We start from the raw sequence: 27,285 nt of genomic DNA, 5'->3' as shown, positions 1-27,285 counted from the left end.
TGTAAAACACACAAATGAATACTATATAAGTAAAACAATGTAAAGCCCAATGAATGCTACTTACACCCCATAATAAATAACACAACACACTAGATACTGACTATATACACGATATGTACACAATATGTACAATGTGTACAACGTACACGGAGGATGAGGATAGCTGCCTACAGCAGCTATCATTACCAAGGTGCGTGGTGCAACTGCTTACAGCGAGTCACACCCGCATGAAGACACAGAGTGTGTCGGCTGAATGAAGGGGAGCGTGGCTCCTTTAAGCGCTGCTTATTGCGCTGTATTGCGCTGTATTGCGCATAGAAGGTTAGAATATGTGGCGCGGTTATGAACTGTACATACCACCACTACACTCCCAACACGGCAATGGCTAATAATGAAATGTGCTCCCGTAACAAACCGTGGTCGAGAAAACAAGCGCTATCATTACATGGCTACTGAACAGAACAGAACAAACACGTAAGAAAATAGACAGACACAGGATGAGAGAAAAAGAGAAGAAATACTCGCTAGCCTTACCGCTACATGTAACAGTTACAGATAGCGAGTACACACATAACACAGTAGCTACGCAACAATAAACAACTTACATTCAAGGACGCACGGAATGCACACACGGCACGAATGATGGACGTTGGATCCTGACACGTCCGCGATAGAAAGATAGAAAGCAAGAAAGAAATGAAACAGAGAGAGAAAGAGAGAAACGGATCCAAATATTCACTGATGAGAAGCAGGTGTTGCATGGAGTCCCCGTCTGATGTGTGCTGTGTTTTCTTCGATGTTTGTGCGCATCTTATATAGTCCACGCAGCACAGTGTGATGGACAGTGGCGCCAGGGTGTCTGAAGTTGGCGTGTGATGGACAGTGGCGCCAGGGTGTCTGAAGTTGGCGTGTTGTAACATGCCCTGACAACTAACGAGTTGGGAGCCACTATGTCTGACAAGGGTGCCTGTTTACTACTTTTAAAGGTCAAAATAATTAAGACCTGGCTCCGCAATTCTGAACACCGATTGTTGAGTGACATTAACCAAAGCTAGCAAACGTATACATGATCTGTTAACAAGACTTTTTGTAACGTTAACTTACCGTCGCAGAAATAGCAGCATGGTGAGCCTTTAGATGCCTCTTGAGATCGGTCGTATTCTTGCCACATAGTTTATAGCCACAACGCGTACCTCTGTCTCCCACTACAAGGCATTCCGTTTTATTTTCTGCTGGATTATGTGTAAAGTATGTCCATAAATCATCGCGTATTTTCCACCCACCAAGCCCTTGTGCTGGCATTGCCGATGGTCCATGAACTGTGTGGCTGCCCCGGTGTGCACTATGCCTGGTGGGCGTGGCCAAACAAGGACCGGATGCAGGTGCATTGCTGATATTTTCAGCATTTGGCAGACAGGTTGCACGCGCCGTTGGAGGAAGCGCCATGCATTTTGATAGTCCTATATCCAACCCACTAACATTTTTGTCTCGTCTCGTCAAGGAAAACAACAGATGCGTCTCGTCATATTTTCGTGATCAAAGAGTTATGTTTAGCTCGTCACTCTCTCGTTTTAGTCATGAAATAAAGGTGCGTTAACGAAATAATTTTGTCATCGTTAACGAAAGCAACACTGGTTCACAAAACATTTTTCCAATAGCTTTCTGGCTTGTCCATGTGATCTTTAGCAAACTGCAGACGAGCAGCAATGTTCTTTTTGGAGAGCAGTGGCTTTCTCCTTGCAACCCTGCCACGCACACCATTGTTGTTCAGTGTTCTCCTGATGGTGGACTCATGAACATTAGCCAATGTGAAAGAGGCCTTCGGTTGCTTAGAAGTTACCCTGGGGTCCTTTGTGACCTCGTCGACTATTACACGCCTTGCTCTTGGAGTAATCTTTGTTGGTCGACCACTCCTGGGGAGGGTAACATCTCATCTCATCTCATTATCTCTAGCCGCTTTATCCTTCTACAGGGTCGCAGGCAAGCTGGAGCCTATCCCAGCTGACTACGGGCGAAAGGCGGGGTACACCCTGGACAAGTCGCCAGGTCATCACAGGGCTGACACATAGACACAGACAACCATTCACACTCACATTCACACCTACGGTCAATTTAGAGTCACCAGTTAACCTAACCTGCATGTCTTTGGACTGTGGGGGAAACCGGAGCACCCGGAGGAAACCCACGCGGACACGGGGAGAACATGCAAACTCCGTACAGAAAGGCCCTCGCCGGCCACAGGGCTCGAACCCGGACCTTCTTGCTGTGAGGCGACAGCGCTAACCACTACACCACCGTGCTGCCGGGAGGGTAACAATGGTCTTGAATTTCCTCCATTTGTACACAATCTGTCTGACTGTGGATTGGTGGAGTCCAAACTCTTTAGAGATGGTTTTGTAACCTTTTCCAGCCTGATGAGCATCAACAACACTTTTTCTGAGGTCCTCAGAAATCTCCTTTGTTCGTGCCATGATACACTTCCACAAACATGTGTAGTGAAGATCAGACTTTGATAGATCCCTGTTCTTTAAATAAAACAGGGTGCCCACTCACACCTGATTGTCATCCCATTGATTGAAAACAACTGACTCTAATTTCACCTTCAAATTAACTGCTAATCCTAGAGGTTCACATACTTTTGCCACTCACAGATATGTAATATTGGATCATTTTCCTCAATAAATAAATGACCGAGTATAATATTTTTGTCTCATTTGTTTAACTGGGTTCTCTTTATCTACTTTCAGGACTTGTGTGAAAATCTGATGTTGTTTTTGGTCATATTTATGCAGAACTATAGAAAATTCTCAAGGGTTCACAAACTTTCAAGCACCACGGAGTCCAAACCTGCATGAGACTTTTACAATGAGCATAATGAATCATATGAAAAAGCACTTTCCTGACGAGCTTGCATAATCCCTTCACCTCAATCCCATTAAACTGGATTGAAGCTAAACTCACGTCAGACAGGGTGTGCGCCAAAACATTCCACATTTAAACTTAACATTGAGTTTAATTTTCTAACATCCTCACAAAGAGGTGACTTAATTAATTAGCTATTTTCTTATGGTACCTAGATATGATTACCTCGCTGCATATACAGTACTGTGCAAAAGTCTTAGGCACATGTAAAGAAAGGAATGCTGTAGACCAAAAATGGCTTAAAAAATGAAATGTTTCAACATTTAAAAGAAAAATACTAGAAACAGCAGTCAGCCATAATAAATGAAACAAAGTCAATATCTGGTGAGACGACCCTTTGCTTTAAAAAACAGTAGTCGTCGTCTCAGGTACAATGAGTACAGTTTTATAAGGAAATGAGCTGCAGGTTTTACTGAGCATCTTGCAGAACCAGCCACAGTTCTTCTGGACACTTTGTCACACTTCTTAATTTTGCAGCAAAATTAAAAAAAATAAATAAATTATGAGGGTGCGCATTCTTCTGAAATCGACTCTTCTCACAATTTTTGGAGGAATTTTACCAAACTTGACAGGATTCTTTGTTATATGTCGGTAATACGCATATTGCAATTTCGTTCAGTTCAGTCGCATTTTACCAGAGTTGTGGCATACTTGCCTGCGGGGGATATTGTGCTCTCAGAGCACTCGTTTCCTCTATTTGGAGTGCACTGCAATGCAAAATAGTACTCAATGCCATTATACACTATATGACCAAAAGAATGTGGATACCTGACCATCACACCTACACTACCGTTCAAAAGTTTGGGGTCACCCAGACAATTTTGTGTTTTCCATGAAAAGTCACACTTTTATTTACCACCATAAGTTGTAAAATGAATAGAAAATATAGTCAAGACATTTTTCTGGCCATTTTGAGCATTTAATCGACCCCACAAATGTGATGCTCCAGAAACTCAATCTGCTCAAAGGAAGGTCAGTTTTATAGCTTCTCTAAAGAGCTAAACTGTTTTCAGCTGTGCTAACATGATTGTACAAGGGTTTTCTAATCATCCATTAGCCTTCTGAGGCAATGAGCAAACACATTGTACCATTAGAACACTGGAGTGAGAGTTGCTGGAAATGGGCCTCTATACACCTATGGAGATATTGCACCAAAAACCAGACATTTGCAGCTAGAATAGTCATTTACCACATTAGCAATGTATAGAGTGGATTTCTGATTAGTTTAAAGTGATCTTCATTGAAAAGAACAGTGCTTTTCTTTCAAAAATAAGGAAATTTCAAAGTGACCCCAAACTTTTGAACAGTAGTGTATATGTGTCTTTTCCAAAACCATGAGTATTAACTCCGAGTTGGTCTCCTCTTTGATGTTATAATAGGCTCCGCTCTACTGAGAAGGGTTTAGAGCATGGCTGAGGGCAGGAATTGATGTCGAGCGAGGAGGCCTGGAGAGGAGTCGTCATTCCAGTTTATCCGAAAAGCGAGCTTAAGGTCCACGGCTCTGTGCAGGCCACTTAGGTCTCCGAAATCATCCTTAGCAAACCACGGTGCTTCCTTTATACATCATGCTGGACAGGTTTGGCTTCTTTAGTGCCAGTGAAAGGAAATCGCAATGCTATAACAAGCAAAGACATTCTATACACTTGTGTGCTTCTAACTTTGTGGAAGCAGTTTGGGGAAGACGCTCAGGTGTCCATATACTTTTGGCCATACAGTGTGTTCTAAGCAGTGAGCAGGAGTCAAGATGAATTTGTATAATCACCTATATACAGTCCTGTGAAAAAGTCTTACACACATGTAGACCAAAAATGGCTTAAAAATAATGAAATGAAATGTTTCGACGTTAAAAAAAATACATACTATAAACAGTAAGCCATAATAAATGAAACAAAGTCAGTATTTGGTATGAGACGACTCTTTGCTTTAAAAAGAAAACAGCAGTCTCGGGGACAAGTAGTGCAGTTTTACAAGGAAATGAGCTGCAGGTTTTACTGAGCATCTTGCGGAACCAGCCACAGTTCTTCTGGACGATTTGACTGTCGCAGATTGCTTTTTAATTTTTCACCAAAACCCAGTAGCCTTCATTATGTTTTCTTTTTTAATCTGAGAAGTGCGCTCTTATATAATATGCTGTTCAGATACGAACTTGTTTTCTCTAGCATTTAATTGTGTGCTGGAAAACGAACGTCTGGAAGTCTAAAATGTTTTTGTACTGACTCGATAATGTAGAAGTCATAAAATAGAAACCTATAACAAAGTTTGTCTGGAAAAAAATAAATAAATAATAGGGTGCCTGAGACTTTTGCGCAGTAATGCAAATGAGTGAAAAAAAAATTTGTTTCGCATCGCTCAGCTTGTGGTTTCTATGAAGCAAGAGAGGGGAAGGTGGGGAGAACGCTCCTAGTTAGTGTGCTTGCACTGTTGTACTTATTCTGCCTTATTCTGACACGTTTTTTGGATCAACTACTCCTAGGGCGTTCGAGATAGAGACACCGTTCCAACTCTGAGACGTCTGGCCCGAAGTGGTGTAGTGTGCTTGTATACAGCTTTTGGATCAACGCGCCTGTTCTCTTGTTCTTGTTGTTTTTCTTTTGTTTTTTTTCCCCATAGAGAATGAATAGGGCTCATGAATCGAATCGTCCTACTCGGACACGCTCCATCACAGATGCACCAAACCTCATGTGATACTTCAGGCCAACTCCCCCGACACATACATGCAATCGGTTCTGACCCACACTCATATTTTTTCCTTTCTTTTTGCTCATCCCTTTTTCCTCCATAGCCTTACATTGATTTTTGGCCCCATTGAAAATGAATGGTGTTTCAGGAGAAAAACTTTCACTCTCCATCAATTTTTTTAACCAAGTGACCAAACTTCAAGAAACTTCACTTGATGCCTCAGGCCAAGTCCCCGCACAGATCCATCCCCTCATCTGAGACCTGCACTCATCTTTTCCTTGGTTTTCACGCATCTCTTTTTACCTCCATAGGCTTCCATTGATTTTTGGCCCCATTCAAATGAATGGAGTTTTGCTCAGTAACACTTCACCACACATCCACCAAACTTCATATGGCACCTCAGGCCAAATCACCATCACACACATGATATCGGTTCTGACCCGCACTCGTCTTTGTCTTGCCTTTCATCCGTCCATTTTTTCTCCATTTTGCCGCTAATCAATGGAAGCTTGACTGAGTCATTCCTCCCTTCCCCCATAGCTGATGATGCATTTTGGCAAGGATCTGCTCATTTGAGACTTTGACAGCAAATCAACTTCAACTCAATGGCCACTTTATTAGGAATACTTACATGCACACATGATAGCGATTAGCATATAGCATTCATGTGTTACCATGCTAGCTGTTAGCATGTTACCCATTACGATATCATGCCTGCTGTTAGTCAAGTCAACTTTGTCAGTAATGCTATACATGCTCGACATACAGCACAGATGAAATTTCAGTAGCTCGCGAGTTGTTAGCATGTTCACCATTAGCATGTTATCATGAGAGCTGTTAACATGTTAGGATTAGCATGGTAGCATGCAGAGTTCGCATGTTTGCTGTTAACGAGTTCGCCTGAGCATGTTAGCATGCTAACTGTTAGCATGTTAGCTGTTAGCATGTCACCCTCAGCGAGTTAGCATACTAAAAATTAACGTACTAGCCATTAGCATGTTAGCATGATAGCTGTCAACATATTCGCCTTAAAGTGTTAGAATTTTAACAAATAGCATGTTAATCATTAGCATGTTAGAATACTAACTGTTAGCATGTTATCTATTAGCATGTTAGCATTAACATGTTAACATGCTAGCTTTTAGCATGTTAGTATGCTAACTGTTAGCATGTTGGCATGCTAGCTTTTAGCATGCTAGCTGTTCTGCTACAGCTCTGCAAGCGCACACTGCATTTCCTCTGCGGAAATGCAGTCTAGTTTGGATTTCATACCTTGTAGTTGTAATTCAGATTTAATCAAACTTAAGCGACTTTGTTCGCTGCTCACCTTCAAACACTGAAACAAATGAGATGGAGTGAGACGCATCTCGTTTTGTTCAAGCATGGAGGAAATTTTTTTTTTTCCTTTCCCAACACATTTGCCATAACATTGATTTTATGCTAAATTACATTACAAGGTGGCGGCACGGTGGTGTAGTGGTTAGCGCTGTCGCCTCACAGCAAGAAGGTCCGGGTTCGAGCCCCGTGGCCGGCGTGGGACTTTCTATGCGGAGTTTGCATGTTCTCCCCGTGTCCGCGTGGGTTGTGGGTGCGCCAGTTTCCCCCGCAGTCCAAAGACATGCAGGTTAGGTTAACTGGTGACTCTAAATTGACCATAGGTGTGAATGTGAGTGTGAATGGTTGTCTGTGTCTCAGCCCTGTGATGACCTGGCGACTTGTCCAGGGCGTACCCCGCCTTTCGCCCGTAGTCAGCTGGGATAGGCTCCAGCTTGCCTGCGACCCTGTAGAACAGGATAAAGCGGCTAGAGATAATGAGATGAGATAAGACATTACAAGGTGAGCACTGTACAGTATGGCACTAGTATTGATGGATGAGACTAATTCCCTGTAAGCTGCGTGGTAGCCGTGCAGCTAAATGCAGCACTGGAGTTACTTTCTGATCGAGCAATGTGTTCACTGCAAAGAAAGTGCACAAATCAGGTCCATTATATCTAATGAAAATGGTGCTCTGTCCTGCACATGCAAACATGGCTTTCACTGGTTGGTGGAAATAATTTAAGACTACTCTCTTCGTACTTTATTGGTTAAATGGTACATTGTTAGGTACGTCTGAAATAGGTTACATTAAATACATTCTTTTTTTTCAGCTCAGCTTATATAATACTGATGGGAGATATGGAGTTATGAAATGAGCCATGACTGACTGACAAAGCAAAAGCTGATCACAATCCCTGGACTCGAAAACGCATTAAAGGAATAAACCAACTCCCCCCAGTTCCATTTGGGAAATTACCATGGACAAAAACTTTGCTTAAAATATAAGGGAAAATTTTCTAAACTGATATACACTTGATACAAATCTAAAATGAACTTGAATATACTCCTTATATATTCAAGTATATACTTATACAAGGAGTATATACATTGCTGCACATTCTTATATATGTGCAAGAAAGGCGAAGGAATGCACAGTTACAGAGGGACAGAAGGAGACTGTTTGTAAAGCACTGAATGGTCTCGCGCTACAATACCTGAGTGAACTTCTGGTCCTTTATGACCCGCCACGCCTATTTAAGCCTAGGTCACAACTGGCCGTACGTGCTCCTACGTGCAAAAAACGCAAGAATCGCACGGAGGGCGCGCGTGTGACGTGCTGATTTTCGAGCCGTAGACTGGCCGCAGAGGTTCTTTGTCATGTTAAACAAACTCTACGGGCGCTTACGTTTTTTTCAGGTTGCAAGACAAACTTACGGCCAACGTGCGTCTTTCTCCACGAACAAAAAAGACGCAGTGATTTGGGAAATGCCAAAAATCGCACGGCCAAAAAAATCGTACGTCCGGTTGTGACCTAGACTTTAGATCAAAAGGTGCAGGATATTTGCTGGTACCTTGTATAATGAAGGCTACATCAGGGGGCAGAGCCTTTTCTTACAAAGCCCGACAGTTACGGAACAGCTTTCCAAGTAGTGTTTGGGACACAGACACAGTCTCAGCGTTTAAGTCTAGGCTGAAAACATATCTGTTTAGTCAAGCCTTTTGTTAATAGTGTTTATTAGGTAAAGGAGTAGATCTGGAAGGTCCTCAGGCATAGAGTGTTTTGGTAAACTGGGATGTATGGATGCTGTCAGTCCCCCACTCACTCGCGTTTGTTGACGGTGTCGTTGCTGCTGCTTTATGTCCTGGGGCTCCCTCATGCCTGTGTTACCTTCCGGCTCTCCCCTTTTAGTTATGCGGTCATAGTTAGTTTTGCCGGAGTCCCTGCTTGCACTCAGCACAAAATGTATACTGTTCTTACCCATTAGGTGACATTTGCGCATACCTAGCAACCTGTCGTGTTAGGTGCCCCCCTACTCCTCGGCAAGGACGCGTTATCCTAATGGGCTTCATGGGCAGCTGCCCAGGGCCTCGGCCACTAGGGGGCCTCGGAGGTAGCGAGATCGGAAAATATGAAACGATATTTTCAGAAGTTTTGATCATATTGATAACATTTTTGATGCATTTCGCCACCCGTAAGGAAGCCCACCTTGTCCCGTCACATAAATCACCCGTCATTGTCAATCTGATCACTGTCCACCATGTCTTCACACGCTACGCCAGCTTAAGTTCAATGATTTAATTAATGACTTCGCTTTCCAGAAAAGTAGGAAAGTGCCCTTGTAAGTTGACCCATGGCTGTCAAACTGAATGCGCAAAGCTGTGTGCCACTGCTGTTTGGGACATTACGTGTGTGAAAGGATGAAATGTTTCACATAGCCTAACATTTTGAGATTTATTTCTGAGAAGCAAGATATTTTTCTTTCTTTGTCATCGCTCTTTGTTTTCACAAGTTAAAAGTCGCCTGGATTCCAAAATGAAAACGAACTGTTATATACCAAATGAATGTTCTTGTTCTGAATACTAAAGAAACTGTTGTAGGCCTTCTTGACATGTTGTTCATTGACCCACTCATTCAAAGGCTTTTTGAGACTAAAGTTTAGTTAACCAGACTTGTTAACCGTGATGTCTGATGGATTTTTTCACCATGCAATTGCCTATTTCACCATTGCTTTTTCTCGATTAAATAGGCGTTGATGGATATAAAGTTTTATCGTTCAATAGTATTTCTAATTGTGCCACTGTCATTATTTAAGTTTCTGTGTCTAGTTAGACAGGCACGTCTGAGGGGGTGAATTTGCTGAGCGCAGTTGACAACAGGCGGGGGTGGGGCCTCGGGGGTGTGTCTGCCCAGGGCCTCGGCAAGGGTGAACGTGGCCCTGCTCTTCGGACCTGCCTGATCCATCCTGATGCCCTACGTCTGGCTGGAGTCTCAGTGCATTGCTCCTGTGGAAGACGGCCCCATATGGACAGTCGAAAGTCGCACTAGGGAGCTGCTCTGGACACTTACAGTAATGCTTTTATGGCTGAGGACAACAGTTAACTTGCTAACTTTAGGACTGCAGTTGTCATGAACAGTTTTGCACTGCAGTTTCCATCAACGAACAGTTTAGAACTTCAACAAAACAGACCGTGTTCAAACTATCATGATTGTCCTGGTGTCACAGTTACACTGTGTGACTATATAGGACACGGTTATAGAAGCGAGTTATTTATAAATCACGTTGTCAGTTATCACCCAAATGAGGATGGGTTCCCTTTTGAGTCTGGTTCCTCGTGAGGTTTCTTCCTCATGTTGTCTGAGGGAGTTTTTCCTTGCCACCGTTGCCACAGGCTTGCTCATTGCGGATAGATTAGGGATAAAATTCGCTCATGTTTCAAGTCTTTAAATTTCTGCAAAGCTGCTTTGCGACAATGTCTGCTGTTAAAAGTCTCATCTCATTATCTCTAGCCGCTTTATCCTGTTCTACAGGGTCGCAGGGAAGCTGGAGCCTATCCCAGCTGACTATGGGTGAAAGGCGGGGTACACCCTGGACAAGTCGCCAGGTCATCACAGGGCTGACACATAGACACAGACAACCATTCACACTCACATTCACACCTACGGTCAATTTAGAGTCACCAGTTAACCTAACCTGCATGTCTTTGGACTGTGGGGGAAACCGGAGCACCCGGAGGAAACCCACGCGGACACGGGCAGAACATGCAAACTCCACACAGAAAGGCCCTCGCCGGGCACGGGGCACGAACCCGGACCTTCTTGCTGTGAGGCGACAGCGCTAACCACTGCACCACCGTGCCGCCATGCTGTTAAAAGTGCGACACAAATAAACTTGACTTGACATATGCTCCTGTGTTGTTCTGAAATATCCATCCATCCATCCATCCATCCATCCATGTGACGACACCAGTATTACATTGCTGTCTCTAAGGAGTTTCTTCCCATGGTTGTGTGGGTTTCCTCTGAGTTCTCGTCCCACTTTCCAAAAGCATGACACGACATTGCCCAGAGGTTTAAATGAGTGTATGAATGCATGCAATGGACTGGCCTTCTTGCCATGCACCCACTGTTGCCAGTAGATGCTCTGGACGCATCGCTACCCTGACCAAGGTAAAGGGCTAATAAAGAAGAATGAACGACTAAATAATTTATGAAAACCTATATATGCATTTCTCAAAAGGAGTGTTCCTTTAACAGCGTAAGTGACCCTGGGTGTTAACTGCCTTTACTCAAGAAAAAATACTTTCTTTGCTACTAATAATGAAAAATATCACCCTTTCTCTCAATTTTAACACTTTCAATCAGTGCAGTAGCATGTTTCGGAGTTTCTCACCTGGATGTAGTCAACAGGGTTCTTGCCCTCTCCCTCCTCGGACACCAGCGCTTTCCCCTGTTCTCTCAGATATAGACTCATACATTCACACATGGTTTTCAGCCCGTTTGGCACCCTGCTGAATAGCTTATACATACACGCCAGATCTGAGAGAGAGAGAGAGAGAGAGAGAGAGAGAGAGAGAGTCGAGAAATTGTAAGCAAGCAACGAATCAATAACTAATTAGTGTTACAGTATCCACAAAATGCTAGCAGGACTGACAGCTTGGAAGTCAGTTAGCAGGTCACATATTTCTGAATACCACAGTCATTATTCTGAACATTTATTTAATACAGTATCGGTCAAAAGTTTAGACACACCAACTCATTCACAGGGTTTTCTGTATTTTGACCGTTTTCTACCTTGTAGAACAGCGTTTCTCAACCACTGGGCCGCGAATCCGTTTTCCAAGTCGAAGCTCATTTTTACTCATCGTAGAGTACAATTGCGGAGTTCTATCCGACGTCACATCCGCCTCATTAAACTACGGTCACAGTCCAGCTCGCGATGGGGTATTGATGAGGCATTTTGGTGGCGATGCATGGCAATATACACGTGAGGTCACACAGCAGGTGAACACGTGACTGTCACGTCTTCACGCACTCGCTTACAGAGCACTCTTGGGACCCAGTCGTTATGGGAAACACCTGATACTGGTTTAAGCGCAATCAACACGTGCAGATACGGAGGCTGTTTTCACAAAGGCTTTGCGAAGTATCATCATCATCACGGTCACGTTTGTTTCTAATCATGTTTATAACGCTGCTTAAATACTCTGCTTTATGAATCTGCTTTGCTTTCGTTTTTGTAAATATCGCGCCTGGTAATAAACACTCTCCCTGCACTTCGAGCCGTCTACCTCTGTCTATATAAAAAGTTGTACACCTCCATGCTCTTCCAGGTTTTCATCTGTTTGTCCGTGTAGAGCGATGTCTGCAGCACCAGGTAGTTTGAGATGTCGGGGAACTCAACGGATGGATAATTTTCCAAATAATAGGAAAAATCCTTCTTTGTTAATGTGTAAGGATCTATCCCATTGAGTGGCTTCTATATCCACTTCTTGGTTTTAATAACTTGATTGCTTTCTGTACACAAACATGGCAATACGTTCTTGTGTTAATGGACCAGACTCCACTTTTGGATCATTAATCCCTTTTGAATGACAATGCCCTGCATGCATGGTTTGGCTTCTGGTACATCCATACAGTTTTAAATACAATACTAACAATTAAAAAAACAGTTTGTTTTTATTATATTTATTTAATTTCTGGGCTCCCATCTGTAACAGGGAGTGATGTTGCATCCTTTTAATACACTTTACAATAGAAAATTAGATTCTAATAGAATAGATGAGCCAAAATACTTGGGAATTTTTTTTTTAATGGGCCCAACTTGTTACAAGTATGAATAGGTGGGCCTTAAAGTAGAAAAGGTTGAGCCCCTGCTGCAGAACAATACTGAAGGCATCAAACTACAAAATAACATATGAAAAACATATGAAATTATGTGGTAAATTAAAAAAAAAGTGTTAAAAAAACAAAACGTTTAATATTTTAGATTCTTCAAAGTAGCCAGCGTTTACCTTGATGACGCTTTGCACACTATTGGCATTATCTTAACCAGCTTCATGAGGTAGTCACCTGGACTGCTTTTCAATTAATAGCTGTGCCTCGTCAAAAGTTAATTAGTGCAGTTTCTTGCCTTCTCCATGCCTTTGAGATCTCATTATCTCTCTAGCCGCTTTATCCTGTTCTGCAGGCAAGCTGGAGCCTATCCCAGCTGACTACGGGCGAAAGGCGGGGTACACCCTGGACAAGTCGCCAGGTCATCACAGGGCTGACACATAGACACAGACAACCATTCACACTCACATTCACACCTACGCTCAATTTAGAGTCACCAGTTAACCTAACCTGCATGTCTTTGGACTGTGGGGGAAACCGGAGCACCCGGAGGAAACCCACACGGACACGGGGAGAACATGCAAACTCCACACAGAAAGGCCCTCGCCGGCCACGGGGCTCGAACCCAGGACCTTCTTGCTGTGAGGCGACAGCGCTAACCACTACACCACCGTGCCGCCCGCCTTTGAGCTCAAATAGTAAATAGTAAACAATAAAAATACAGTAAATAGCCCTATTCAACAACTGTAGTAATCCATATTATGTCAAGAGCTGCTCAACTAAGTAAAGAGAAACGACATCCATCATTACTTTAAGACAAGAAGTGTCTTTTAACGAATAAATATAAAGAAAAACCATTGAATTTGAAGGTGTGCCCAAACTTTTGACTGGTACTGTATAATCATTCACTATTAGGAAAGTTAGCATTTTTAAAAGATAACTGCATGGGAATAACACCATCGCTCCCCTCACCCTCCGTCTTTCCGTTTTTAAGCATGTGGACCAGGCCGGAGTTCTCCATCTCCACAATGGTCTTCATGTGCTTGGAAATGAGCTCCCGCTCTACTACCTTGACGATTGGCTCCTCTGTTGACTTATCCAGACAGTGCATCACTCGCTCAATCTCTTCGTTTATCCGTGCTTCTACTTTCTTTATGTACACACTGGCGCTGTTTTCTGCCAGGAACTTCTGACTTTCCATCTGCACACAGGACAGAACTTCCTGACCACAGTGCAACATTAAAGCTAGATTCCCTTTCAGATTTTTCAAGTGTAGGTCATAATAAGAATTTTCCCCTGACACTCAATTATTTTTGTTTAGTGGACCCAGGGCTCGACATTAAGGACTGCCCGATTGCCCGGGACAAGTGAAACATGCATTCGGGCAAGTGGGATATGTCCCCGACATGCCCAACCGGGCAAGTTAGAATGAGCATATGTTACAAACTAGCACCACAAAAATTAGGCTTTTTGATCTTTTAGTTCAGTTCCTAAAAGCGTCCCTCACTACGTATCCGCCATTATGTCTTGGCTGTTTTCTTAGTCTCGGTTTCATTTACTGCTTTGCGAGTTATGTTATATCCCCCTGCTGTTGTAGTATGGTACGCGTACTGTTTATAGACGCCTTGTGCATGACGTTACGCATCACGTGATAATTACAGCAGGGGTCAGACAGACACCATCTTTCATGCAAGCAAGGCTTAATCTGTCTTCAGTATGGTTAATTTTTGCGCTGTTTTTGCTTGTTCAAACAGAGAAATGGATAAAAGGCATTCCCGTCTCCCCGCTATCAAGAAAAACGTTAATGAATAGAAGCACATGCTTCAAGAACAACAAGGAAATGAGTGGTTAAAGAATACAAAGAGAGGAGCTCAGCCTGAAAACTCCAGAGCAATTCACGATTGTATTGAAAACGTATTTTACAAAAACAGAAAGTCGGAAGTGAGGATGGACGAGTTTGCTTAAGAATCTCCTTTTATTGATTCATTTTTCTGCTCGCATTCGAGTTAGCTCCTTCATGAAAGTGTTTGATTTTCTTAAAGGTGAAGCCGCTTCCTTATTCGACACAGAAAACCCAGATTGGTTTCAAACAACTCGGGCATAAAAATCTCAACAAGGATCGACATGCGCGATAAATCCTGAAAGAACCGAACAGATTAAGAGCAGAGAGAGCTGGAGCTTTGTTTCTGTTATCAGAGGAACACAGTCCTGTGCAAAATATTTATATATCGTTTTTTTTTTTTTGTTATATCATCCACCTCTAGGCTTATTTTAAAAAAAGAAGAAACAAACCCCACGCTGCGTCCAGACAGGCCGGCTGCGCTGATTCATTTACAGGTTGCCAGGTCTGTATAAAATACCCTCAACCTACACACTAAACAAGTTTAAACTCAAAACATCAAAAACTGTCTGTCATGATGCAGTGCATTTTTTTTTAAACCTAAAGATGGATATCACAAAAATCCGATATATAAATATTCTCAAACACGGTATTGTTCAAAATTCTTGGCACCCTATTGTTTTCTTCATACAAACTTTGTTATACATTTCTCTTTTATGATTTCTACATTATCGGGTAATGAGCCTACAGTCTGAGAGAGTTCTACACAAACACACTGAACTTTACAACAGCTGCATGCATGTGAAATGGAAATAAATTGACTAAGGCAGGAAAACTATTTTGGATAAAATTGTTATTGCCCATGACAAGTAAAAAGTAACCAATAACCAAACTTAATAATAAACTTAATCAATAACCGAACTTCAACTCAATGTGTGATCTTCATTTTATGTTGCAATTCACAACTATTCTAGAGTTTTCCTTAAAAAAAATAGTAGTACTCGCAAAATAGGGTGAAAATGATAATATTGGAAGGGCAAATGGAAATTAACCCCCACTTTCCCCCAGAGCAAGGGAGTTTAATAGTTAAATGTCAAGCCCTGGGATCAAAAGCTACTACCGTAATTTCAAAATCACAAACTTCCAATTTTATTAGTTTTTTTTTTTTTTTAATAGAACAATTACTGAATTTAGGATCACGTTGCACTAAATTCTCTGGTATTTTTTTCCTGCTTCACCATGACGCAATACAAGATACTATGTCATGCATGACGTGGTGGGTTTTCCCCGTTCGCGCAAGGCATTATGGGATACAAATTTGAAACAGGAGAGAACAACGGAGGAGAGCCCTGCACTCCCGCGGGAGTCCCGCGGGACCCGCCGCAAAGCAGTGCAGCGCGGGACAAATTTTGAAAGCTCATTGCGGGCGCGGGCGGGACCGGAAGTGCACATATGCAGGTGCGGGCGGGAGTGCACATATGCGGTGCGGGCGGGAGCGGTGATAAGCTGCAGTCCTGCTAACTAAAAACGTGTTTGAAATAAAATTTATAAATTATTAATTTATGTCTATCATATATAATTTGTGCTGGATATTTTATTTGGCATTAATAAAAACATTTTAAGATGCCTAAATTTGCAGAGAGAGTCAGATTGCCAGATTGAGTGAGGAATGGCATCTTAAATTTGCCACTGATCACCCTAACGGGAAATCCTTTGATCACTCTAATGACTCGCAGTTCACACCCAGCTAGCAAGAGAACCATGAGTGAAGTGATTTACTGCTTGCGTTAGTCTACAACTCTAATCAGACAGACAGATTACACACTGACGGTAGGCTTGACTCAATGCTATCCCAGAAATCCTTCCTGTAATATGCAAATATGGCTGTCCAATCAGAGGTGGACAAATTTGCATATTACAGGAAGGATTTCTGGGATAGCATTGAGTCAAGCCTACCGTCACTGTGTAACATGTCTCTCTGATTAGAGTTGTAGACTAACTCAAGCAGTAAATCAGTTCACTTCTCTTACTAGCTCTGCTTTGCAATAAAAAAAAAAAAACACCATTGGTACAAAGCAAGCCCATTCACTTTTTTATGCTGATCAGCGAATTACAATGGTTTCTAATGTGATAAAAATGTGCGATTCGCGATTAAATATTTTAATTGCTTGACAGCACTAATTATTATTATTATTAGAGACACTACACGCTGAATTCAGAAACTAGGTAAATAATAACAAATGTGAATGTGAGCTGTAGATATTTATGCTCAAATCCACTCAAAGTAGGGGGCGGGGCACCATCACGCTGTGTCAAGACAAGAACTTTCCTGAGAAATAACGCGAACGTCTGCATCATGCAGGATTTGCGGGCGGGAGCGGGACAAAATATGGCAGGCGCGGGCGGGAGCGGGACTGAAAATCATAATTCTTTGTGGGTGCGGGCGGGAGCGGGACTGAAAATCATAATTCTTTGCGGGCGTGGGCGGGAGTGGGACTGCACAATGCGGGCGCGGGCGGGAGCGGGACTGAAAAATCCGACCCGCGCAGACCACTACAACGGAGGATGCGAGTGTGCAAATGAAACGTGAAAGACCGACTACGATAACGGAAAGCAAGAAGAAAAGACGTTATGCTGCGAAGGAAAGGAAATGCAGGACCAAACTAATAAACATCGGCGGTCAGCGAGAACCTCGGTGTGATCAACTGTTCGTTTAGCGACAGAATGATGTAACTGTCAGTGCACAGTCAAAGGTAAACCTGTAGATGGCAGTGATACAACACTGTGGATGCCAGCTGGCGGAAAACCCAAAAGATGACGACGACGAAGGTAAACCTGTGCACATGGACTTCCTCTGTCTGCTTGACTGCACGAAGCGAGCGATTTCATGCACATTATTTGCTCGGGAATCCCTTCATATTAAAGAACTTCCCAGCCATAGAATGGCCTGTTTTTTTGTGAGATATTACAGAAATAAACATGTATCACAATGACCAAATTTCAGAGGGAAATAAATTTAGCTGATTTTATGAAATCGAAAGGCCGTCTACGTTTAATGAGACACAAGGTACAAGTCTTTGGCTTCAAGTGTATTTCCCACTACAGGAGATACACGCACAGACGGACACATGCACACACAAAATGGATGGCTGGATGGAAAGATGAATGGACAGACTGACAGAGAGACAGATAAGCTGCTGTAAAGGGAAACAGTTTCACAAATGTCAGTTATCATGGGTATCGAATTTTCTTGATGCCAGTGAATAACACAAGCTTCTCCCACCAGCCCCAGCGGTAGCAGAGCAATTAGGATGAGGTATTAAACAAGCTGTTGATTATTATTTGCCGATAATTAGTGCTCAGTTAGTCACACCTTTTAACTGACATCATGAACTTGTTTAGAAGAACATTTATAAAGCATGCGCTTACAGAGTTATTACAGTGAGACTGAATAGAGCAGTTAGTATCTGTTATTGTCACCAACCTGGAAGAACTCAGCAGACATTTCTAAGAAAGGAGCTTCAAAGTCTTCCTCATATACTGACCGTCCCTCCAAGCCTAATATCATAAGCATCTGGCACGCATTTCTAATTGCTCCTCTAAGAGAGAGATAATGATAATTAATAAATGACATCACCCTAGACATAGGAGAGAGTTATTTCATTTTCTGGAAACGACACAACTGGGTCAAAAAAAAAAATTATGTAAATTAATTTACATAACTTACTGAGAAATGATCGCTTTATAGGCTGTATTTTCTCTGAGGGTGATCTAATTACAATCTAATCAACACTAATAAACAATTAATTTGTTCATTTTCTTAACACCAATGGGCCATTTCACTTTATTTTTCCCAGTCTAACCGTTTTATAAGAAGCTGCGCCAGCAAAGGTACAGTGTCTTGCAAAAGTATTCCTCCCCCTTGCTGTTTGTCCTGTTTCGTTAGATTACAAGCTGGAATTAAAATGGATTTTTGGGGGGTTAGCACCATTTGATTTACACAACATGCCTACAAAGTTTAAAGGTGAAATTTGTTGTTTTATTGTGAGACAAACAATAATTAAGACGAAAAAAACAAATCTGGAGTGTGCATAGGTATTCACCCCCACAAAGTCAATACGTTGTAGAGCCACCTTTTGGTGCAATTACAGCTGCAAGTCTCTTGGGGTATGTCTCTATTAGCTTAGCACATCTAGCCACTGGGATTTTTGCTCATTCCTCAAGGCAAAACTGCTCCAACTCCTTCAAGTTAGATGGGTTGCGTTGGTATACAGTAATCTTCAAGTTATGCCACAGATTCTCAATTGGATTGAGGTCTGGGCTTTGATTAGGCCGTTCCAAGACATTTAAATGTTTCCCTTTAAACCACTCCAGTGTAGCTTTAGCAGTATGCTTAGGGTCATTGTCCTGCTGGAACGTGAACCTTCATCCCAGTCTCAAACCTCTGGCTGACTCAAACAGGTTTTCCTCCAGAATTGCCCTGTATTTAGTGCCATACATCTTTCCTTCAGAACTGACCAGCTTTCCTGTCCCTGCAGATGAAAAACATCCCCACAGCATGATGCTGCCACCACCATGCTTCACTGTAGGAATGGTGTTCTCAGGGTGGTGGGTTTGCGCCACACATGGCGTTTCCCATGATGGCCAAAAAGATCAGGTTTTAGTCTCATTTGAACAGAGAGTCTTCTTCCATGTGTTTGGGGAGTCTGCCACATGCTGTTGGGCAAACTCCAAATGTGTTTTCTTAAGCAATTACTTTTTTCTGGCCACTCTTCCATAAAGCCTCACTCTGTGGCATGTACAGTTTAAAGTGGTCCTATGGACAGATATTCCCATCTCCGCTGTGGATCTTTGCAGCTCCTTCAGTGTTATCGTTGGTGTCTTTGTTGCATCTCTGATTAATGCCCTCCTTGCCCAGTCTGTGAGTTTTGGTGGGCGGCCTTCTCTTATCAGGTTTGTAGTGGTGCCATATTCTTTCCATTTTGCTATAATGGATTTAATGGTGCTCGCTGGGATATTCAAAGTTTGGGATATTTTTTATAACCCAACCCTGATCTATACTTCTTCACAACTTTGTCTCTGACATGTTTGGAGTGTTTCTTGGTTTTCACGTTGCTTGCTTAGTAGTGTTGCAGAGTCAGGGTCCTTCCAGAACAGGTTGATTTATACAGACATCATGTGACACTTTGATTGCACACAGGTGGATCTTAATCAACTAATTATCTGACTTATGAAGTGAACTGGTTGGACCAGCTCTTATTTAGGAGCTTCATACAAGAGGGGGCGAATACTTATGCACACTCCAGATTTCCATTTTTTCATCTTATTGCTTGTATCACAATAAAACAAGAATTTTCACCTTTAAAGTGGTAGGCGTGTTGTGTAAATCGAATGGTGCCAAGCCCCCAAAAATCCATTGTAATTCCAGCTTGTAATGCAACAAAGCAGGACAGACACCAAGGGGGATGAATACTTTTGCAAGACACTGTATTGGTCCATCTGACACTACTCTTCTGAAGTGTGACCTGTTAGCAGTGACGAGTGGGATCATGTCCTCAAAACCCAGAACTCAATCTGCCTGAAATACTCTTGCATTTACTTCACCAAACATAAATGGATGACGGACCTTGATTGATTTGGTTAATATTTGACTTATTTATCCCACCAGTGCTGCTGAATGCTTGAATCTGATTGGTCAGAAGGTGTTGATGAAGATATTATAACAGTATGGCTCGGACAGCAGGACATTCTGCAAGGTTAATATTAATGCGTTTGTTGTAATATGTTACGGTCTCTGTCGCAAAAGTGTACACAGTGACTTGTATGGTGGACTCATCACAAACTGATTCAAACAAAACGTGCAATTTTTGGAAGGAGTCTCCAGTGTGACCACTTTGTAACAGACGTAAAGTGAGGCCTTTGCACTTTCCTGGTTGCATGACGGTCTGTATTTAATTGTCTTTAAAGGAGATACGCAGAACCATGGCCTCACTTTTTGTTTATAAATGCCTTGAGACCTCAAGAATGGCACAGGAATAGTTTTAAGCGTTAATAAATCTAAAACACTAATTTTTACGATTAAAGTGATTCATATAGGTAGTGGTACGAGTGAATGACCTTGACATCTGTAACGTCACAGCAGGAAGTCTATCGGTCTCATAGCCATTTCCGCTATACTAAAACACAGAGCTGACTGTAACTTCGAGCCTCCAATTTGAGCTAATTTATCGCCATGCCACGTAGATGTGTTGCTGGCTGGTGCAGCAACACGACAGAAAGTGGACTTATGTTGCATTCATGGCCCAAGAATGTTCTAACTGCAAAGACTGAAAGAGGGTGCGGTACCAACAATTAAAGGAAAAATTTTATTTTAATTCAATTTTAAGCACAGTCCACATATTTATGATAGGGCTGAAGTCAGAACTTCCATTTCACAACCAGACTTCTTGTTGAACCCAAGGCCACTGTCCACCCAATTGTCAAGTTTATTTGTACGGGTATAGCGCTTTTAACAATAAACATTGTCGCAAAGCAGCTTTACAGAATTTGAACGACTTAAAATATGAGCTAATTTTATCCCTAATCTATCCCCAATGAGCGTGCCTGTGGCGACAGTGGCAAGGAAATCTCCTTCAGACGACATGAGGAAGAAACCTCGAGAGGAACCAGACCCAAAAGGGAACCCATCCTCATTTGGGCAACAACAGACAACATGACTATCATTAACAGTCCTAACATAAAGTCAGCTTCGTTGATGCTATAAACCCCCCACCAACGGAAACCCGAGCGCAAAACCATTCACGACAACCGCAGTCCCAAAGTCAGCAAGTCAACTGCAATTGTGCCAGTCCCACTGGCCGCAAACCAACCCCAGAGCACGATGTTACCACTGGTACCAAAGCAGTGTTCGTCTGTACTTCTGTTTTTTGTGGCAAAACAACTCAATCTTTGTCTCATTTGACCATAAAACGTCCTTCCAGAAGACGACTTCTTTGGCCATGTAGTCAGCTGCAAACATAACTCGAGCTTGAAGGTGTCAATTTTGGAGCAGGGGCTTCTTCTCCAGTGGTGCTGACCTCTTCTGTTCCTTGGACCTGCCTGATCCATCCTGATGCCCTACTTCTGGCTGGAGTCTCATCACATCGCTCCTGTGGAGGACGGCCCCACATGGACAGTCGAAAGTTGCGCTTGGAAGATGTTCTGGACACTTACAGTAATGCTTTTATGGCTGAGGACTACAGTTAACTTGCTAACTTTAGGACTGCAGGTGTCATGAACAGTTTTGTACTCAAGTTTCCATCAGTGAACAGTTTAGAACTTCAACAAAACAGACTTCATGTTAAAACTATAATGAATTTCCTGGTTACACAGGTTTGCTTTGTGACTATATAGGACACAGTTATAGAAGCGAGTTATTTATAAATCACGCTCTCTGTTATCACCCAGATGGGGATGGGTTCCCTTTTGAGCCTGGTTCCTCTCGAGGTTTCTTCCTCATGTCGTCTGAGGGAGTTTTTCCTTGCCACCGTTGCCACAGGCTTGCTCATTGGGGATAAATAATGGGTAAAATAAGCTCATGTTTAAAGTCTTTAATTTTCTGTAAAGCTGCTTTGCGACAATGTCTATTGTTAAAAGTGCTATACAAATAACCTTGACTTCTTTCTTGGACAGCAGCCTCTCAGTCCACGACGATGTAAAACTTGAGTGTAGACAGTGTTCCAGCAGCTTCCAGTTCGTGGCAGTCCTGTGCCTTGGTGGTTCCTGGGTTATTCGTGACCATCCAAGCTAATTTCCTCTCAGCTGACAGTTTGGGTCTTCTTTCAGCAAAGTTGCTACACCTCCCAATAACTTGGACTTGCATACAATTGTTTGAAAGAATGTGCAGTTGTTTAGAAATTGCTCCAAGAGACATTCCTGAGCGTGTAAATCTGTGATCCTCTTTCTCAGATCTGCACTGAGCTCCTTGGACTTTCCCCATTATACTGTGTGTTGGTCAATCTAACGAGTGCTGTCAAACTAACCTCTTATGTTGACGCAGAGAAGCTACTAGCTGTAGTGAATCGTGATTGCTAACCGGAAGCTAAGTAAGTTAACGCAATTCCATGATCCAATCTTAAAAATGAAGATCATACAGAAACAACGTAGGTATTAACATATTTATGGAACAAACACAAAGTATCAGGCGCACACCTGTCTACCACCTCGCCCTTCCGTTCCCTGGCGATCATGTCCAGCAGTGTCTGGCGGAGATGGTCTCTGATGCAGCCGTACCGAACGACTTGGTCTCGGAAGATGATCAGGCCCAAGTTATAGACATTCTCTACGTTATTCTGCTGCACATACACACGGTCCTAGAGATCCAAAACACACAAAGAAAACATTTCACTGACATTGACTGACACGACAGTGACTTAAAAACAGCCATTCAGGGTTCTTGCTTGGACATGATCACAGTCAAAATTCGTAAAACACAAAAAAGTGCAGCTGTTACACGACAGAATATTCACAAGTACACTGAGCTGCATTTTTTTTTTTTTTTGCATGACGTTAAAACCAAGCAGCATGTCAAAGCTACTACACACGGAAATGGTCCTTCCCTGGAGCGTTTCTTCACAGCTCTGTGCTTGTGGATACCGTTTATTTCTCAGGTCCTCACACTCTCTCTTACAAAAAACGTGTGTAAATGCATAACAATGAGACTTGAGAAGCAACTTCTTGTTGCGATCAGACATCTTTTGTGCTGGATATTTTTCCAGCCAGTTCTTTATGGTTCAAGTTGTCAGACTGCTTGTGATTAAGAACTAGGGCTGGGCAATAACTTAAAATAATTATAATCGCGTCTTTTTGCAAATCGATAAACGATTATTCAGAGGTCTTTAACGCCGCATGACCTCATTCTCATCTCATCTCATTATCTCTAGCCGCTTTATCCTTCTACAGGGTCGCAGGCAAGCTGGAGCCTATCCCAGCTGACTATGGGCGAAAGGCGGGGTACACCCTGGACAAGTCGCCAGATCATCACAGGGCTGACACATAGACACAGACAACCATTCACACTCACATTCACACCTACAGTCAATTTAGAGTCACCAGTTAACCTAACCTGCATGTCTTTGGACTGTGGGGGAAACCGGAGCACCCGGAGGAAACCCACGCGGACACGGGGAGAACATGCAAACTCCGCACAGAAAGGCCCTCGCCGGCCCCAGGGCTCGAACCCAGGACCTTCTTGCTGTGAGGCGACAGCGCTAACCACTACACCACCGTGCCACCCGCCGCATGACCTGTTATTCGAAAATCACATTTGCACTTGTTGCTGTGTGAGAAAGCGACGTTACTCGATGGTGAGAAGGAGAAAAATCTATTGAAAATATCACGAGGTAGTGTTGCCTGAAAACAAAGGTTTCTTTTGACAAACACATTTTGACAAAAACGGGTGTCTCCTTACGTGACAAGTAGTACCTGTGGTGTGACACTCATTTGCACCGTCAAGCTCTCTGGCCTTTTTTTTTTTTGGTCAAATAAATAACACTAAGACATATTAGCAATACTGGCTGATGTATTCCACCCTTTAAGACTCTGTGGCTGACCTGCTGGCAACATTTCATCCATTCTTGGCTTGTTTCAAAACAGATGGCAGGGTAAATTTGAGAAAGGACATGAACAATAAAGCATGTGCGCACAGATACAAATGTCCTGTCTCTGCCACTCTCTGCAGTGCTTCATAACCCGTAAACCATATCACCACTGGTCTGGTCATGAAAAAAAAAAAGTACAGGGGGCGGTGTTCTTTCTTTGTGTGACCAGAAACAGAGCCTTTATAAGCATCAAATCAGACATCCAGGCAGGCAGTTATTGATCTTGCCTTTGCATTTGATTGCCATCAGACTTTATTTCAGGGTCTGCAGGTCAAGCACATGATTTGCTGAGTCAGGTGTACACCGGCGACAATCTAATGAAACTGAATAACATAATGACAGATGTTTCCAGCATTAGCCTTAGGGACAGCAGACATATTAGACTTGCATATGGTTTCCACAAACACACGCCACTCTGTCTTCACCCGGGGTGAAGCAAAAACGACAGTGGTGCTTGAAAGTTTGTGAACCCTTTCGAATTTTCTAGATTTCTGCATAAATATGACCTAAAACATCAGATTTCCACACAAGTCCTAAAAGTAAACAAAGAGAACCCAGTTAAACAAATGAGACAAAAAGATTATACTTGGTCATTTATTTATGGAGGAAAATGATCCAATATTACATATCTGTGAGTGGCAAAAGTATATGAACCTCTAGGATGAGCAGTGAATTTGAAGGTGAAATTAGAGTCAGGTGTTTTCAATCAATGGGATGACAATCAGGTGTGAGTGGGCACCCTGTTTTATTTAAAGAACAGGGATCTATCAAAGTCTGATCTTCACAGCACACTTTTGTGGAAGTGTATCATGGCACAAACAAAGGAGATTTCGGAGGACCTCAGAAAGTGTTGTTGATGCTCATCAAGCTGGAAAAGTTTACAAAACCATCTCTAAAGAGTTTGGACTCCACCAATCCACAGTCAGGCAGATTGTGTACAAATGGAAGAAATTCAAGACCATTGTTACCCTCCCCAGGAGTGGTCGACCAACAAAGATCACTCCAAGAGCAAGGCGTGTAATTGTCGGCGAGGTCACAAAGGACTCCAGGGTAACTTAAGCAACTGAAGGCCTCTCTCACATTGGCTAATGTTAATGTTCATGAGTCCACCATCAGGAGAACACTGAACAACAATGGTGTGCACGGCAGGTTTGCAAGGAGAAAGCCACTGCTCTCCAAAAAGAACATTGCTGCTTGTCTGCAGTTTGCTAAATATCACATGGACAAGCCAGAAGGCTACTGGAAAAATGTTCTGTGGACGGATGAGACCAAAATTTTTGGTTGAAATGAGAAGCGTTATGTTTGGAGAAAGGAAAACAGTGCATTCCAACATAAGAACCTTATCCCATCTGTAAAACATGGTGGTGGTAGTATCATGGTTTGGGCCTGTTTTGCTGCATCTGGGCCAGGACAGCTTGCCATCATTGATGGAGCAATGAATTGTGAATTATACCAGCGAATTCTAAAGGAAAATGTCAGGACATCTGTCCATGAACTGAATCTCAAGAGAAGGTGGGTCATGCAGCAAGACAATGACCCTAAGCACACAAGTCGTTCTACCAAAGAATGGTTAAAGAAGAATAAAGTTAATGTTTTGGAATGGCCAAGTCAAAGTCCTGACCTTAATCCAATCGAAATGTTGTGGAAGGACCTGAAGCGAGCAGTTCATGTAAGAAAACCCACCAACATCCCAGAGTTGAAGCTGTTCTGTACGGAGGAATGGGCTAAAATTCCTCCAAGCCGGTGTGCAGGACTGATCAACAGTTACCGCAAACGTTTAGTTGCAGTTATTGCTGCACAAGGGGGTCACACCAGATACTGAAAGCAAAGGTTCACATACTTTTGCCATTCACAGATATGTAATATTGGATCATTTTCCTCAATAAGTAAACAACCAAGCATAATATTTTTGTCTCATTTGTTTAACTGGGTTCTCTTTATCTACTTTTAGGAGTTGTGTGAAAATCTGATGATGTTTTAGGTCATATTTATGCAGAAATCTAGAAAATTCTAAAGGGTTCACAAACTTTCAAGCACCACTGTATAGAGTAATGATAACCAGTGTAAAAAGTAAGTAAGTACCCTTTTCTATTGTATGTCTGAACAAATTAAAATACTTCACTAGTTTAATGCCTTCATTACATATTGATTCCTGACAAAATAAACAGAAATGCTTTCTTCTGAACTCAGCCAAATTACATTAAATCTCTGGCGTTTGCTTTTTTTCCTGCATATTCAAAACATCTTCAAAACATTAACGTACAGTAGGCCTGTAGCACTGAAATCTACAACATAGTGAAGTGGGTAAAGGGAAGGAGAATACACACAGATCCATTCAGCTTTATGTGACAGCAACACCTAGTGTTCTCACTACGAACTTATTTTTCTTCAATTTTCCTAACAGCAGGACGGCGTTATTTCGGAAATATCTTGCAGGCCATTTAGAACCTGCACCAGACTGCAAATGGCCGAGGGGCCATCATCTGGACACTCGTACTCTGCAGATCAAAGGTAGCCTCGCGATAATCTGACATTTCTCACTCAGATCCATCAGTCTTGGTTATTTATGCTTTCAACTTGAGAAGGCAGCACAGACAGAAAAAAAAAAAATCCAAACGGCTCCACATTTGGCACATCACACTGGCTCAAAGAAGAATGTTGACCAACGGTCAGAGAAGGTGAAGACAATCCTGCATTTAAAACTTTAAAGCACCATTGGAGATGTAAATATCAGCAAATGAACAATGTCATCTCATATTCGTTTTTTTGATATTAAACCCAAAGGTCTTTGGTGTATAGGGGAGAAAGGAGGGGGGGGGGGGAGCCTTGCCATTCCAATACTTTTGGATGGGACTGCTTACAGGACCAAACTGATGCAATGGAAACCACTGTGGCATGTGGTGGCTGGTCCATCATATGTCTGATCACACAATACTGTGATGGGTAGATTCTGGCTGGGGAGCATATCAGAGGCAATTTTATTTTTTATTTTTTTGCAAGCTGTAGTAATAGAAGGTGTGTAATAAATATCTTTTGGCGCCAAGTTTAAGTCATGA

General features: G+C 42.5%; 1 protein-coding gene across 1 annotated transcript in view; it reads right to left on the bottom strand.

The window, feature by feature from the left end:
• Positions 1-27,285, bottom strand: part of LOC132871680 (cullin-3-like) — a 186,308-nt gene that overhangs the window by 42,894 nt on the left and 116,129 nt on the right. The window contains exons 4-7 of the mRNA XM_060906077.1: positions 22,782-22,942; positions 18,076-18,190; positions 13,724-13,952; positions 11,310-11,455 (exon numbers count right to left, since the gene is read on the bottom strand). Coding sequence (XP_060762060.1) covers positions 11,310-11,455; positions 13,724-13,952; positions 18,076-18,190; positions 22,782-22,942 — 651 coding nt within the window. The remainder of the gene's footprint in view (positions 1-11,309; positions 11,456-13,723; positions 13,953-18,075; positions 18,191-22,781; positions 22,943-27,285) is intronic.

The sequence above is a fragment of the Neoarius graeffei genome, chromosome 23 (assembly GCF_027579695.1).
Source record: "Neoarius graeffei isolate fNeoGra1 chromosome 23, fNeoGra1.pri, whole genome shotgun sequence".
Lineage (NCBI taxonomy): Eukaryota > Metazoa > Chordata > Actinopteri > Siluriformes > Ariidae > Neoarius > Neoarius graeffei.
Note: the sequence above shows the minus strand (reverse complement) of the source record. Positions and strands in the feature narration are given on the sequence as shown.